Source organism: Vidua macroura, chromosome 8, assembly GCF_024509145.1.
Source record: "Vidua macroura isolate BioBank_ID:100142 chromosome 8, ASM2450914v1, whole genome shotgun sequence".
Taxonomy (NCBI): Eukaryota; Metazoa; Chordata; class Aves; order Passeriformes; family Viduidae; genus Vidua; species Vidua macroura.
In genome coordinates this window covers 25,305,303-25,320,704 of record NC_071578.1, presented here as the reverse complement: position 1 = coordinate 25,320,704, position 15,402 = coordinate 25,305,303, and the positions used below count along the sequence as shown (strand labels likewise).

Below are 15,402 nucleotides of genomic sequence, written 5' to 3'. Positions count from 1 at the left end.
CCCCATTACAGGATGTAAGGTAGCAATCTTTACCTTAGGACTTTTATTTTCCAATTCATATGCAACTTTGCAGGACATGTCATTTCAATTGGAAAAAACAAATTATGCCAGAGGGAATTCAGCTCATCCTCCCTCTCCACAAGCCCAGCCAAAGGGACCGGCTTTTTAATTATCGAGCAAGAGACAGTAAAACATCTCCACCTCCTTTACAGGATCCTCAGGCTCCAAACTCATTATCAGATTGCTTTTTAAGAGTCAGCAAATTAAACTCCCTCCAGTGTTATAACCACCACAGTGATTATAATTCCATGGTACAGTGAAGTTTTAGGAAGCTACAGACTTGGAGCCAGTGTTACAACCACAGACTGCAACACACAGCCCCCACCAAGCAGCACCACACTGGGAAGCTCAATCTGCTTACTGGAACAATCTTTAAATAGTATTAACTGGCAGACAGCATTTCCTCTAGCTCAGGCTGCAGCAACACTAGGGGGTTGTAATGCATCCCAAATAGAACACAGCACATGCTTCGTAAGCTGTCCTATAACTGGCTCTTATTTATTAGAAATTCAACTCTCCCATAAAGTGGGCTTAGAAAGGCAACAGGGGAAAAATATATTATTTTTCAAACTATTATTTTCAAACTATTGCTTCAAAACCAGCAATATTTTATAACCATTTATTTGAAAAGCCATGCTTTTTAAAATAACCATTACAAAATAATAATTGAGAATATTTCAGAAAGCATTCTACTTGATGAAAAACAGTAAGCCAGAGATGGCACCTTCAGGTTCTAAAGTTTCCTTTACAGGAAAAAAAAAATCCTCTTTTATATTTTAGTCACAGACTTGACAGATGAGTGTAAAGGGCTTGGACCATTTCTCAAGTGCTTGGCACCTGCCAGGTGAGGTCCAGGTAAGGATAAAATTTGGCTAGACTTTAGAATCAGCTTCTAGGAACACTCTTAAATCTGCCTGTAAGTAGATGCCAAACATAATCTAGTCTCTCTTGGAACTCTGTCCCTTATTAGATTCAATAATCACTCTTCTGAAAGACAGTAAAGGGAAATTCACTAAAAACTGTTTTGGAGATCTGAAAGGATCTCTCCCAGTGTGATAATTACTATGTTTCTATTTCTGTTAATGACATCTAAGAACTGGAAACAAAAGTAGTGGTGGAGGATTAAGTAATTATGGAGTATTAGATGCATTTGAAGAGCAGGGTCACAGAAAAAGGCAGGAGGAGGAAAGAGTGAGCATGCTGTGGGCTGCTCATCAGCTTGAAAGCCATAACATATTCCCCCTTACTCACAGTGTGGTAGCTGTAAAGGACACAGACTCACAGTACAGATCAGCTGTTCTTTATTGTTCCCATTCTGGAAAGCTACAGCTTTTATGGGTAAGTAAAGCTCTTGTTAACTATAGATAGATACAATCTCTAGTCTGTGCTTAATTTTCTCTCATCTACAAATTGCAAATGTATGTGACAGAAATAGAAAACTAATTTAGGCTCGTTTAAATATACAAGTGTAGTTCTATGACAAATGCAATACTATAGATGACCTAAAATTCTTCTCTCTTCTATTTCAAACAATATTTAACATTTAAAGTCACAAGAAAATTAAGGCTGGTTTAAAGAAACTAGTAAATTATAAGAAGGGCAATGAAAAGGGAACTTAAAGCACTGGAAAATTATGAATTCTTATGAAATTTAAGTATTTGAAAGCAAACTGAAATTCATTCTTCTCTATTGACAGTAGAACATCCATCAAAGCCAATATGCTCACACGTGCCTCTGCTGCACTTTGCCAAGCACTACTGGGAGGACTGGAGCTGCATTTAGGTGGTCCAGCCTTTGAATATGCTTCTTTAGGATTCAACCCTCAGCACAGGGAAAGCTGGAGTACAAGCCCTTAGCTCTGACCTTTCCACGTGAAAGGAATGCCTTTTATACTGGATTTAAAAGATACCTTTGAGACTTTAATTTCCATTAGTCTCCAGATCATTCCAAGGTATTGGTTAACTGGATCAAAGGGTTCAACCTTCCACCTTCATTCACGTGATGGCAACTCACGTCACAGTTGGACCTCATGACATCAGCAGAACTAATCTTAGTAAGACTCAATATGTTTAATGGTGAAATAATCTCTCTTTAAGAGCAGTATGACAACTGAGCTGCTATTTAGAGTAATTACCTTCCTAGTCAATTAAATGATTATTCAAATAAAGTTAAGCATTTCAGTAGTTTTGGGATACTGATAAAAAAGCAGGTCAAAATTTAACTTAAAAGCACTTTAAACAGTTAGAGAGACGGGCACAAAACATAAGTGGACTAAACTAGTATTAGACAGGTATTGCTTCTGGCTAAACCACCTCTACTGTACAGGTCATTTCTATTGCAATTCAGGTGGAGACAGCTGAACTTGGTGGATTGTTTCTTCTACTCCTACATCATTTATGTGTACCTGTCCTACTTTCTGAATGTTCTGCTCAGAAGGCTTATCCTTTTGATATATTTGATGGTCATGGCTCAAAGTTTTTATTCCCACATTTGTTCCAGCTCTTTCCAGCCTGATTTTACTCACACAGCACTGTTTCTGCTGCCTTAGTACAAAACTCTAGGCATAATAAGAAATGACAAACAGAATCCCACATACTTCTAAGTACAGGTTTGTCAAACTTATCTGGAAAAAAAAAAAAATAAACCAAAACCATTCCTTCATGTAAAATCATATAACAACTCAGGCAATTTTTAGATGTAGGCTGTGTTACCTTCCTTGCAACTAAAAATGCTAAAGCCAGCCTGGAAAATATTACAAATTCCTTGTGTGTACAGTTTTCAGCTTTCCCCAGCACCTTGGCATTTGCTTCAACAGCATTATAAACCCATAATACAGCAATACCATAGGGAAATCCCACAGCTGCTGCTTTTAATACAAGTTGCTTTTCCTTGTTGATTTTAAAGCATTATATCAGATGCACTTAAATAAATCAGAGTCAGCAAACTTATTGCTGTCTAGAACATAATGAAAATTCAGCTACTACTCTTATTCTTTAGAACTAGAAAGAGACTGCACCAAAGTCAATAAAGCCATCCTGACCTGCACAGGCTGCAGGAGGGGAGACAGGGTCCCAAAAGCTGTTTTGAACCAACTCTTCAAAGGCTCTCAGCCTCATTTCTGAGGTGCTTTATGAAACAAAGCTCTTGCACTTGAGGAAGGATGAGAAGGATGAAGGCTCATAGCTGGTATGTGTTTCCATTTTTTCTGTTTCTAAGGACTTGTTTGTATCACAGTGAAAAGAAAAAAAAAAAACAATCCCCCTCTTCTTGCTCTGTTGCAATCCAAGTAACTTTTAATATCCATTTGCCTAAACTTATTCTTGTGCTTTGGGATCCCTCCACATGCATTAAAAAAACTAAATTATGTAAATAAAACACAGTGCTGCTTGGAAAGAGCTAAATTATCTTTATTCTAATATCAAAAACAAATTTTCAGAGGGAGCTGTTTTCTAATGGAGTTACAATTTAAATTAAATCTATACAGAAAAAGTACTTCATTCAGGGCCCAGTCCAGGGAAGGACAGTGACAGTATATTGTTGTTTATAAACTGGAATGTGGACTTTGCTATGGTCCTTTGTAGTTAAGAGTACAAAACTATATTCTGTCAAGTCGAAAAACATTTGGAAATAAAAGCAGCTCAGCTTTACTGAAAGATCTGTAGAAAGTCATTCAAAAACACCAATTCCAGATGGGAAACACAAATACCCATTTAAAAGAAATTACCCCATGTTACAAATTAGATAATATCTTAAGACAATTAGAAATATCAGAAGTATTTGGAATCAGCATTGTTCAATGCAGATGTTGAATCTAGCATCCCAAAACTATTTTACCCAAATAACTTTATCATTCTTTAACTTATTTGTGGAAAAAAAAAAAAAAAAAAAAAAAGTAGACCAACAGGAAGAAATCTAGCCACAAAGTAATTCAGCCAGGACAAATTCAGCACAGCAAAAGAATCTTAGGACTTGCTCAGAGACAGTCCCTCCCTCCCTTTATTACATGTTTCTTTTTCTGAAAAGCCCCTCCCACTCACTTAGATAATTTTTATATGAATAAAATTAATATTAATAAAATTATTTAGATAATTTCTAATGATTGCAAGCATTTCTGCCAGACAAATAAAAGTGAGAGAAACTTGCCAAGAATTTTGAACCAGATAGTTCTAGGTAATGTCAAAAAAGCTTGCACAGCATTATGTAAACATGAATTTGTCCAGGAAAATCTTATTTCAACCTTCAGTGCCCAGGCAACACCAACCCACTCATGCAGCAGAGCTCAAACCTACTCACACAGCACAGGTAACCAGGTCAACATAATTAAGTTAAAACAAACAAGAAATTACCCAGCAAAAAGAAATATTGGATTTTCAAAATTGCTAAAACCCCTGTGTCCACCTGCATACATTTAAAATCTGATCCTTCTTGCTCTGCTGGGAGCAACCATAAAAGTAACACTTTATAGATATTGAAAAAGTGATGCACCAGTAAGCAGATTCTGCTGAGCAACTTGGGTTTGGAGCAGAGCTTTAAATTGTAGGTCATAGCTTACAGCACCATGGTACTTGCATTAAGCACTGAGAGAGCTTATAAGGCCGTAGCTTTTAAAATGTGTGTCAGAATTGAGAATGATCTTTTTTTACAGTACAAAGTCTCTTATATGCATAAAAATATCCAAACACACACACCCACTAAGCAAGAAAAAAAATTCCTGGTACATCCATTATGCAACCTATTTCAATACTGTCTTCCAAGGATCTTCTTCACATGTCTCTCATTTTCAAATGGGTGAAACGCACATGTCAGGATCAAAATCATAATACTCAGCACTACAACATTTCAGACAGTGCCACAAAATAATTTTAAATTTAACAGGATTTAAGCAAATTCCCACTGTTGTCCAGAGATCTCTGAGATTAATAAGGTACCTCACTCCATCAGTCATGCAATACTCTTATCTTCAACAGTGCAGGAACAAAATCTTCCTCTCTCAATGGCTTCTTCCAGATCTTGAGTGGAGTCATACAAGCAATTAGCAAGAACAAGATAGGTGCAGGTAGAGGACAAGCTGCAGACAAAATATACTCTTTTGGCATTGTACCAGAGAAGCAAAAGAGAAATGAATGCCCTTTCCAGGCCTACAATATGTCTTTGTACTATAGCTCTTCAAAAAAACATTTGTCACACACAGGCAGAACACGCAAATGCTCAGGCCTGTGAGTTTACTTGCATAGAAGCCATCGTTAATTAAACTCTAGAAGTTCAGGAATTTTAATCTGGACAGTGGAACCCTTGTGCTGTGCCTGTTTAGGTGGAGTCAAAGCACAAAAAGCCAATAATTGCATTTGTTTTGTTATTTGTCATCTCTCCACATAGGTCTCCTGCCACTGGGCTCCTGGTGGGGCCTCCTTGCTCTGCCAGCTGTGCCCAACATCCACCTACACTCCCAACAGATTGTTTAGCAGGGAGAGCTGAGGGCTGGGCTGATGCTTTCATATCAGCAACAAAGGCTTCTGCTTTTTCACAGCTGCTCTTTTGCTTGGCCAAAAAGCCCCTTGTAGGAGTTGTCAGCCAAAGCAAATTAGTGTTTTCTCTGCCATGGAGTCTAATTGGTTTTTTCTCTACTGACAGTTCTTCAAGCTAAATTTAGGGAGCCAGGAAAATTAGGCTGAATGCTATTTGGCTGAGACTACAGCCCACTTCCCATACACACATGATAACCATAGGGAAGAGTTCCTTTAATCCACTTTATGCTGCAAAATTTAAGACATATATTTGATATATGCAGTTGCATAATCAAAGGTATCTTTAGAGACCAACATCACTCAACAAATGCAGAAAACTAGATCTAGTGAGCAAGACAGAAATGTCATTAATTTCCATAAATGAAGCCAATTTATCCCCAGCTGTCACAATTTGTGTGATTGCTTATCTGCTCACATGTAGCTTTGCTGCACTGACAATTTACTCCTCTTTCACAATACATGATGAAATCAACACCTCCTGGAACCAAACAACTGTGAAAGAAGTTGAACTTTGATTAAAACCATCAAGTTTCCTGACCCTTTGTTTATTAAAAAAAAAAACCTACCAGAAAACATTACCCAAACACAAATTGTGCTGATGGTACTTGACTCATTGCTTTGAGCACAGTACATTTGTGGCTATTCCTGCAAGCATGACTTCCAGCCTTTGGATCTAGAATTTCCTTACCTTGCATAATAAACTGGAGTATTTGGGAGCTCAGGCTCAGCATTAACCTATGAAGCTGGTCTATTTCCATCAGACTTATTCTCTAAGCACTAAGTCAGTTAAATTATCAGGCATGTAAAAAAACACATACTGGTACACAAGTTCACAACATTGGGATACCTTTACACTGAAGTGAATTTTATCCCCATTCTCTATCCCTCAAAAAGAACAAGTTAAATAGAACACAATTAAGCAGCTTTTCATACTCTTCAGCAGATATGTTCTCCCTGTCTGCACTTGGCTGGCTTTATTTTGACTTAATCTCACTGACCTGTTTTAGGTTATCATATTTTTCCTCTTATCTGTTTTAAGTCAGGGTTCTGGAGCCATTTTTCTTGTTGACTCCACAGGGCATAACATCAGCCGCAAGCCAACAGGATCTGCTTTCTACCCACAGCTTTCCCCACACACACTTTTTCCTGTATTCCCTCCTTGGCAGACTTCAATTACCCAAGGATAAAGCCAAAAATTATAAAAATATAGAGTTGCTTTCTCCCTCCCAAACAGTCTCCCTTTCACAATCAATTGCCATTTTTTTTCTCACTATAATATATCAATTTGGGTTACCACCAGAATATCAGTATCTCCTTTTACCAGGGCTTCTGTGATTTCTTTAACTCATTTTCAAAAAAAAAAAAGCCATGTGTGACACCACATCAAAGAGAGCATTTGTGGCTGTCCTACCTGATTTGTGACAATTAAGAGAATTTTAGACATGGATTATAGAAAGTTTTTTAAATCCTTGTGATTAATAGAGAACATTAATGTAAATATTAGCCAGTCAGGCTTAAATTCCTGTTTCTGTCAGCCCTTCCACCTATGGCTCAGGCTAAACAGTGAAAATCTCCTTTAAAACCTGCTGCTTTCTCATATTCTTTGAATAGTGAAATGTTCAAAGGTCCAGCCCACAGGATTATAGGCATTGAATACTTTAAGGAGCTCAGGATGGGCCAATGCAGTCCAGAAAGGCTGCAAAAGCAATGAGCAAAGACAAGATTTTGGGGACAACACAGTGGGCTGTCCTCTGTTTTCCAGTTCTAGGCAAGAGTTATTTTTAGTGCACACTTATGTATTTCTCCATTAACATAGAGAATAATTACCCATAGTCTACACCAGAAGAATATTGGGGAAAATATGGGCCTCTTCAGATTCTGAAAGTGGGTGGAAGGAGATATTTCAATTCCCAGGTAATAACAGGGCTCCAGCTTTCTAGGAAAAACTATACTCATACATTCCTGCTCCTTTCCCCCTTGAAGAGAGTTGCTGAAGATTGCAGAGGAACAAGAGCTAAAAACCAGCCAGGTCAGGAGTTGTTCATAATTACATCCCTTTCATCCTCAGGATATTAGTTTTAAATTCTCTCCCCAGGTCCTTTTTAATCTCGTGATTTTTCTCCTACATCTCATCACCCCTGAGTGCAGTGACAAAGACAGAAAATGTATCTTTTAACATGGCCATAAGTGACTTTCCATGGAGACACAGATAATAGCTTATCTGATTTATAGGACAATTTCCTTGCCATGGGTTTGAAAGTCTGAAGAGATGGAGGATCTGTTCCTCCAATACTCTACTTCATGTACCAAGATAAGATAGTTCTAATGGAAAGAATATATGTCAGCCCAGTCCCAAAACAGTTGCACGACTTTCTAGAGATGAAATACAGTAATTCACCACTGGAGAAATTAAAAAAAAAAAAAAAAAAAAAAAAAGAAAAAAACCTTGTCTTGGATTGAATTGTACCTTTCTCCTCCCTTCCCTGGTAACAAAATCAAAAGCAGCAGCTTTTGCTACCCTTGGTTACAGCAAAATGCTATAATCATGTAGCTGCACCTCTCACAGCTGGCAGGAATGTATTTGACCTTACAGGCTTTATTTGCTCTTAACACACACTCACCAGCCCTCCTGGAGTTCTCCATCCCCAGTTTATACCTTTATGTTTCCTATGAAACAAATTTAATATCACATTCCCAGACAAGGAGACCTGGAGCTTTATTTCAACTACTATACAGTAATACTTCTACTCAGCATACAGGTACATTTATTACCATAGGTTCATTTAGGACATGCCACAACAAACCAGGAATTATTTTATCTGTTTTAGGGAAGAGCATTAAAAAATACTGTGAGAATATGGAGACTTAACAGCTACATGATTTTGCAGGCTGCCACACTAACATGAATGCAGGTCAACTTTTTTTTTTTTCACCTTATTTTTAATTACATTGCTAAACAGACCCAACAGCTGTTTTGCAGTATTATGAGTTGAAATTTTACTTTCTTCAGGCTACATCTTGTGCTTTTAAGCTACTCTTGACCTGCAGAACTCTAGGAGAACTCTAGGAGTTTCTCAACCCTAACCCTCATCTGTTACACAGGATACATCAAAATAGAGACTTGTGTTTCCTGCCCTGGTGATAAAATACATCTACAGAAAGCCACAGTCAAGAGAAGGCCAGATGACAACTTCAAGAAAAAAAAGGAATTTTAGTTATTTTCTCTTTCAATCCAAAGTTACTTTGAGGCACTTATCTCTAGTCCATGTTCTGCAGGCTAAATTACAAACAAATTCAACATAAATACTTTAATGAATTTAAGTGCAATTAAATAAGAGGAAACTTCCACCAAAGAAAATCCCTGTGGAGTTGATTACTGTAAGTTATGAAAGCATACCTGGGAAAGGCTATACAGTGTAGTCTTTTACTGTCATTCTTTAATCATCTATTACCAGAGACATTAGACAAAGCTAAATAGACCTCTATTGTGAATAACTACCTCAATTTTATACTCTGGAAAAACACATTACCTTGTTCTTCTGTTTTGAATAATGATTATGATAATCTATGGAAGAACCTTCTAAAGTATACTAAAGGTAAGTGACAGAAGAATAAGTTCAGTATGTGAAATTACTGAAGGACAAGGCAGCAAAACACAAGGCATTTGACTGGATTAAGTTGTTTCAAGCCCTCAGATTGGCTCATATAGACCTCACACTGCTCAGGACCCAAATAACCATAAGTAATACCATGAGTAGCATTTATATTAAAGTATAGCATCTATGCTTCCTCTAGAAAAAATGAGAAAATCATTTCTACACATGTGAGCAGCTATAAAAAGGAAAAAATCAGAAGCCATTGCAGTTTTACAAGGGGCAAAATCAGTTGCTGAAAGAAGGAGATGTATGGAATTCTCTCACTCCCTAAGGACTTTATAGGTCAAAACTAGCACTGAGAATTGACACAGCAGTGGTCCAAGGGATCCAAGGAGCTCATTCCTCGTGGCTCTTTGCCCACTGCAGAAGTCAGATGAAGTTGCTGTGCTACCGCACGTTTTCTGCACTATTGTCTCTGCTCTCATTAGGATGATCAAAAACCAGCTCCCACAGCAGAAGTCTGGTTCCTATGCCTCTTACTCAGTATCTTATGTACAGATTTATGTGTGAATTAATATTCTATGCCTTCAGCTCAGGAAAAATGCCTTTTGTATCTCAGTCTCAAGAGATTTCTAAACTCAGGCCCTGCAGACAATGAGTGCCCATTTCCCTCTCTTCTACAGTGAATTACTGAAGCTGATGAGTGATATTCTAGCAAAAATGCTGATTCAAGAGAACGAATAGTATTCCTTCAGAACATGTTTATTCTGCTAAAAGCCTCCTCAGAGGCCAGGGGGGCAGGCAGTGCCTGCTGTGTGACCAGCTGGCTGGCCTGGCTGGCACCCTTCCAGCCTGGCTCCCCATCGGGCAGTGCACCACACAGCCCCCGGCTGGCCCAGAACCACTTCTGCAAAACACCTGAACAAATCCTTCTGCTTTGCCTCTAGCTCCACTGTGCCAACAATCTATTCCAGCATGGGATGAAACAAAATGTCAGCACCCCAGAATTTTCCACAAAGGAGAAATAAATACCCTTTTCTGGTCAGCTTTAGTCACAATCTGTATATGTTCTACTGCTTTTTCACATAAATAACTGTCTTAAGTGTCCTCTTCACTGCAGAAGCATGGATTTAAGCACAAGGAGTACTGAGGAATCAGTCCCAAGCTGGTTATGTTAATCACCTTTTTATGAATAACAAGCATGATAAAATTCTGAGTCCCTGAGAAAAGGGTTCAGTATTTTAACAGTGTTATAGTTAAATGCTGCTTTCTGTGAGGCTTTTATAAGTAACTCTTCAGCCAGCTACCACACATACTACTAATTTCAAAATCCTACAGACTGAAACCAGAGGGTGTTTTACAAGGACTTTGTAATCATGCATATGGTGCTATTCTACTATCTATTCCCTGGAGAAATGACAAAGCATCCGGATTTCTAGTTACCACTCTACTGACCCAATGAGACACCAGGATAGACTGTCCCCTGTTATTTGTAAAACAGCCTCCTCCATCTTAGGAAATCCAATTGTCTTTCCACAGCTTTATAGATCCTAATTAGAAATATTTTAGAAATGTATTTACAAACATCACTATTGCTCTAATTAGAGAACGCAGCACTAGAAGTCAAATGTCAAAATATTTTGGGTCTTGATAAGATGAAAGCAGAATTCAGTAGATAATTCAATCTCACAGGCTTCTAATTTATTTCATGTTGCTTAATCAGCAGCTGTAGCCTTCTGCCCACTCCCACTAGATCTTTGTTTAAGATCAAACCCGACTCAACTGTCAGGTTGCTCAGGTGGTTTGAGTTTCTACTGGTTTTTGTGTAAAAAACCTGCATTATACTGTACTTCATTTACACAAAATGATTAATTCAGCAGGAGAACTTGACCTGATGAGTTCAGCCATTTTTCTGGAGATGCCAGCTTCTTTAAAGCACAAAAGCAAAACTGTTTTTAAATAACTGCTTTTAATTTTTTAAGCCAAATAATTTTTCTTCTCAATAGGCAGTAACAACTTTCAATTATGTTCTACTTCAACTCCCTTTACTTCATCCTCTTTTCAAAATAGCTCAGGACACTTCTGTTCCTCAGAGGTAAATTCCTGTATGCACTGAATTCACATGTTTTCATTTAAAAAAAAATCTCACATTAATTAATGGATATCTTAGGGACAGAAAATATAGTGAATTCACCAAACAAAAATAAGTGATCAATTATTAATCCTTATGAAATAATTTGAGGCATGACTCATGAGTTAGCATTTTCAATGAAACTGTTTGTAAAGCAGAAATGCTATTTTACTATAGTTTTGATAACATCCTACATCATATCCTACTACGCATTAACATCAGTTTTCCAGCAATATTTCTTACGTTAATTGCAGCCACTTTAGATCTTTTTGTTTCCAGAAAGCAGATGGAGGAATCTCCATATTAAAAGGACAGAAAAATTCTAACAAAACAATAAAATAAATGGCAGCTAGTTGCCAGAATTGGATGCTATACTACAGAATTTATAAGAGATTAAAAGATGATCCATCACATCATTAACTGTGACATGCAGAATATCATTGAGATCACAACAGCATTAATAAAGTTGGAAGCAATAAGAGTGGGATGAGTTTACAAAAACAGTTTCAAGGAATGTGGGAAATTAAAATGCAGAAGTCTGATCTCTGCACAGGTAAATTGTAGGATTACAGTAAAGTGCAGAGATACTAAACACAGACATGATGAAAAAGGACAGTCTCTCTGACTTTTGTGGAGGTGAATCTCCACAACCTGTCTCAACCTGCCTCCAAACATATTTTTAAGGAGCTGGTAAGAAGGTTAATAAAGGAGATACTGTTAATGCATTTCAATTTCTACAAACCTTTCAATAACCTTTATCTAAGTTACCTTGGGATATGAGAGATGATTATCTGATGAAGACTGAAGAGCTGAATAAAGGCTGCTTTTACAATAGAAAGCCAAAATTATTAGAGGTTACCTTTGCTGTAACCTGTGTAATTCAATATATTCATAAATGACCTAGAAATAGCAGAATGGTAAGGAGTTGTTTTATTATTTGGAGTACTCAAATTTTACTGTAGAGAATTGCAGGAAAATCATATCCTGTGTGACCTGGGATAAAGAGGCACATCAAGCTCAGTGACTGCAAATGCAAAACAACCTACATGGGGAAAAGATGGCCAAATTATAAATGATGGTGGGGTTTAAGTTACCTCCCACTGCCTGGAAGATAATTTTGATTAACTGCACAGAAGCCATTCGCAAATGGACAAAGAATTAACAGAGTAGAAAACAAAACATGACAATCTCTGTCTGAATCCCAGTCCATCTGAGTTTTGAGAACACTTTCAAATTCTAGATCCTCATGAAGTATAAAAGTGAGTTGGAAAAATATTCAGGCAAGTTATCCAATAAATAATAAATACTTAGTAAATACTAAGCAAATTGGCAGAGGAATTACAAAGGAGGACTATAATAAAAATCCATCTCATTATGACAGACATGGACAAGCTAATATATTGTAAAGGATAATTCCTTTCTCTTACAATAGCAACTCAAAGGCCATCAACTTTGACCTTTTTGGTAAATATTTTAAAACAAAGGGAACTATCTTCCTCTTACAGCAGTGAAACTGTGGAACTCTGTGATATAGAGATAAAAATTATGACTTAACCTATAGAGGTAAAAAAAATCTGAATTAAAGTTGATCAACATGTATTAGATATATATTGATGTAAATACTAGGTATGTTTCTAAAGGCCAAAGTTGCCAGAAACAAACCTCATTTGTTTCTTGCATTTCAGGGCCTGCTACTGGCCACTGCCACAGTAGATAGATAGTTGAGCTGCAAGTACTGTCTTTATCATAAACATATATTTAGAAATTACAGGCTTGATGTGGGTCCTGCAATTATTCCTCTCTCCTCCCCACCTCAAACTCTGCTGCAGTTATTATATGTTAATTTCTGTTTCCATATAGAATTTATCCCTGCATGTTTATGCTTCCCCAGAGCTATGTGCTGTCTGAGAAGTGACCACGCCTTTGACCTCATGCTCTTGGAATAAATGAGCTATTTTGATCTTCACCCCTCAGGATTTATTTTATACTAAGACATTAGCACTGAAAAGAACTAGCACAAGGAACTCAATATTTTCCCAGCTGGCTCACCAAAGTTTTCTATCCCATTCTGTTTAGAAACCCTGAATAAGCACCTGGAATACCTTGGGCTTTGTGGAGATGACACAGAAGCTGAAGATCAGATCCTTGAAAGTTTGAATGGGATTCTCCTGGCTATTACTGAAGATAGTTAAGTATTACTCTGGATCACCAATTAACCATTTGCACAATTCCAAAGAATTCATGGCAGGTTTTGCTTATTGTGATAAACTCTATTTCAAGAAGTGATTGCTGCTGGAACTTAGCTGTTCTCAGACTGTGTTGCTTTCTTTTCTCTCCGTATAAAACTCACAAAATTACCTATGACCAGATAAAGTTTCTGGTCACTAAAATACCAAAAGCTCCAGCAAAATTCCAGGTTTAATATTCTCTTTATTATAAACTCCTAGGATTAATTTAGGGTGACCCTACCAGGTCAGGCATTTTAAAAGTAGTTTCTAGTCTACTTATACAAAAGTCCCTAAAGCCTATGCACATTCTCCTAAAATTACATAAACCTGCATTTATTTGAGTCTCCTGGCAGATGGTAATTTACTATGTTCAGGACAGCTGGCCATATTTTTGATGAAAAAAGGCTAAGGGAATTGTCTGTTCTAATTACTAGTCTAATAAAAGATACTGTGCCTACCTACAGAATTAATTGCTAGGCCATACCTCAGGAATAGCATCTTAATCCCTGACTTCCCATGCCTTATGCAGGCATCCTTTCATAGTCAAGAGAAGATGAAACTGTTTTCCTCTTTGCCTTGCCACCCCTGTTTCAATTCAGCATAAAGCAGAGTAATCAGCTGGAACCACACTTGCTGCAATTCAAGCAGATGACTGTGCCCATATATTCAAACTCAGACTGCCTTTAAGAACCTTGTTAAATCAGAGGTTTGGATCCCACAGATACCCACTCAGAACTCTAGGAAACAGAGGAACACGTGAATAAAACAGCTGCAAACCTACTGCAGGTACTGTTAACACTCTTATCACTGCAGAGCAGAGATCCTTCCGCCTACTCAGAGGGAGTGGGATCTTCCCAACTTTGGCAAAAATCCTGAAGGGCAATCCACGATGTGCAGTGAAAGCAGCCCACGTGCTCTCAGAGATAGCCAAAAATGGTGAGTCATACTCAAATTTTATTACAAGGCACCTTACAGCACATTAGCTTCATGTTTTCACTCTTGAATTTTGTTTCACGGCTACCAGCTACTCCTATTGCCATTGTTTTATTCCTAAATGGCAAAAGCCTGGAATTCCCTCTCTTTTATCTACACAGAGGACATGAAGAAACCATGTATTGACGCCGATTTGGTTCTAGCACTGATACCTTTGCTGGAGAGCACAGACCAAGAAATGCTGCTCCATGCCGGGAGGGCCATTGGCCGTATCTGTTACGATAACCGTAAGTATCCACTGGAGAGAATGCGCTTCTCCCTGGCTCTAAGGCATTCTTTTAAAAGGCTTTGTAACCTCTAACTCATAATAACTTTATGAGACATGAGCACATCATGCACCTCAGCCTCCAGTTAGGTATGCAATTCACAGAGCTCACAGACACCTGGCTGCATGCACCCCAAGCACTGCCTGAACTCTGGGCTTCCCCCCTACATTTTTTACTGCAAGTAGCACATCTCTGTCAGAACTGCTTTGAAATCACAAGAGGAGCAGAGCCTCACACATAGCTTAACCAATTTTGCAGACTTGCCTTGGGTCCAAATCCTGAATAGCTTGGACTTCTTCCAAAGTAATAAGAACATCTATAGGGCAAAGCACTTGTTTTAAAAGTGTGTTAGGAAAAAAGAGATAAAAATACTGAGATACTTGTCTGTGCAAGGAATAGTCTTCTCTGAGAACCACTGCTTACATGCAGGAGATCTTTGTGCTCCAAATTCCCTGAACACCAGCTTGCTAGCTGGTCTCACAAGTTAAACAATTTTCATTTACTTGCCCAAAACAGTTTAAGATATTTTTTTAATCTTTATCTCTCAGACTGCCCAAAATATTTACTGTATACTGAAAGTAATATGGAAATTTTCACCCAGTA

General features: G+C 37.8%; 1 protein-coding gene across 1 annotated transcript in view; it reads left to right on the top strand.

Moving 5' to 3' along the window:
• Positions 1-1,257: 1,257 nt before the first annotated feature.
• LOC128810920 (rap1 GTPase-GDP dissociation stimulator 1-like) overlaps positions 1,258-15,402 on the top strand; it is a 29,869-nt gene continuing 15,724 nt past the window's right edge. The window contains 5 exon segments of the mRNA XM_053984088.1: positions 1,258-1,344; positions 1,347-1,398; positions 13,389-13,499; positions 14,354-14,476; positions 14,635-14,760. Coding sequence (XP_053840063.1) covers positions 1,258-1,344; positions 1,347-1,398; positions 13,389-13,499; positions 14,354-14,476; positions 14,635-14,760 — 499 coding nt within the window.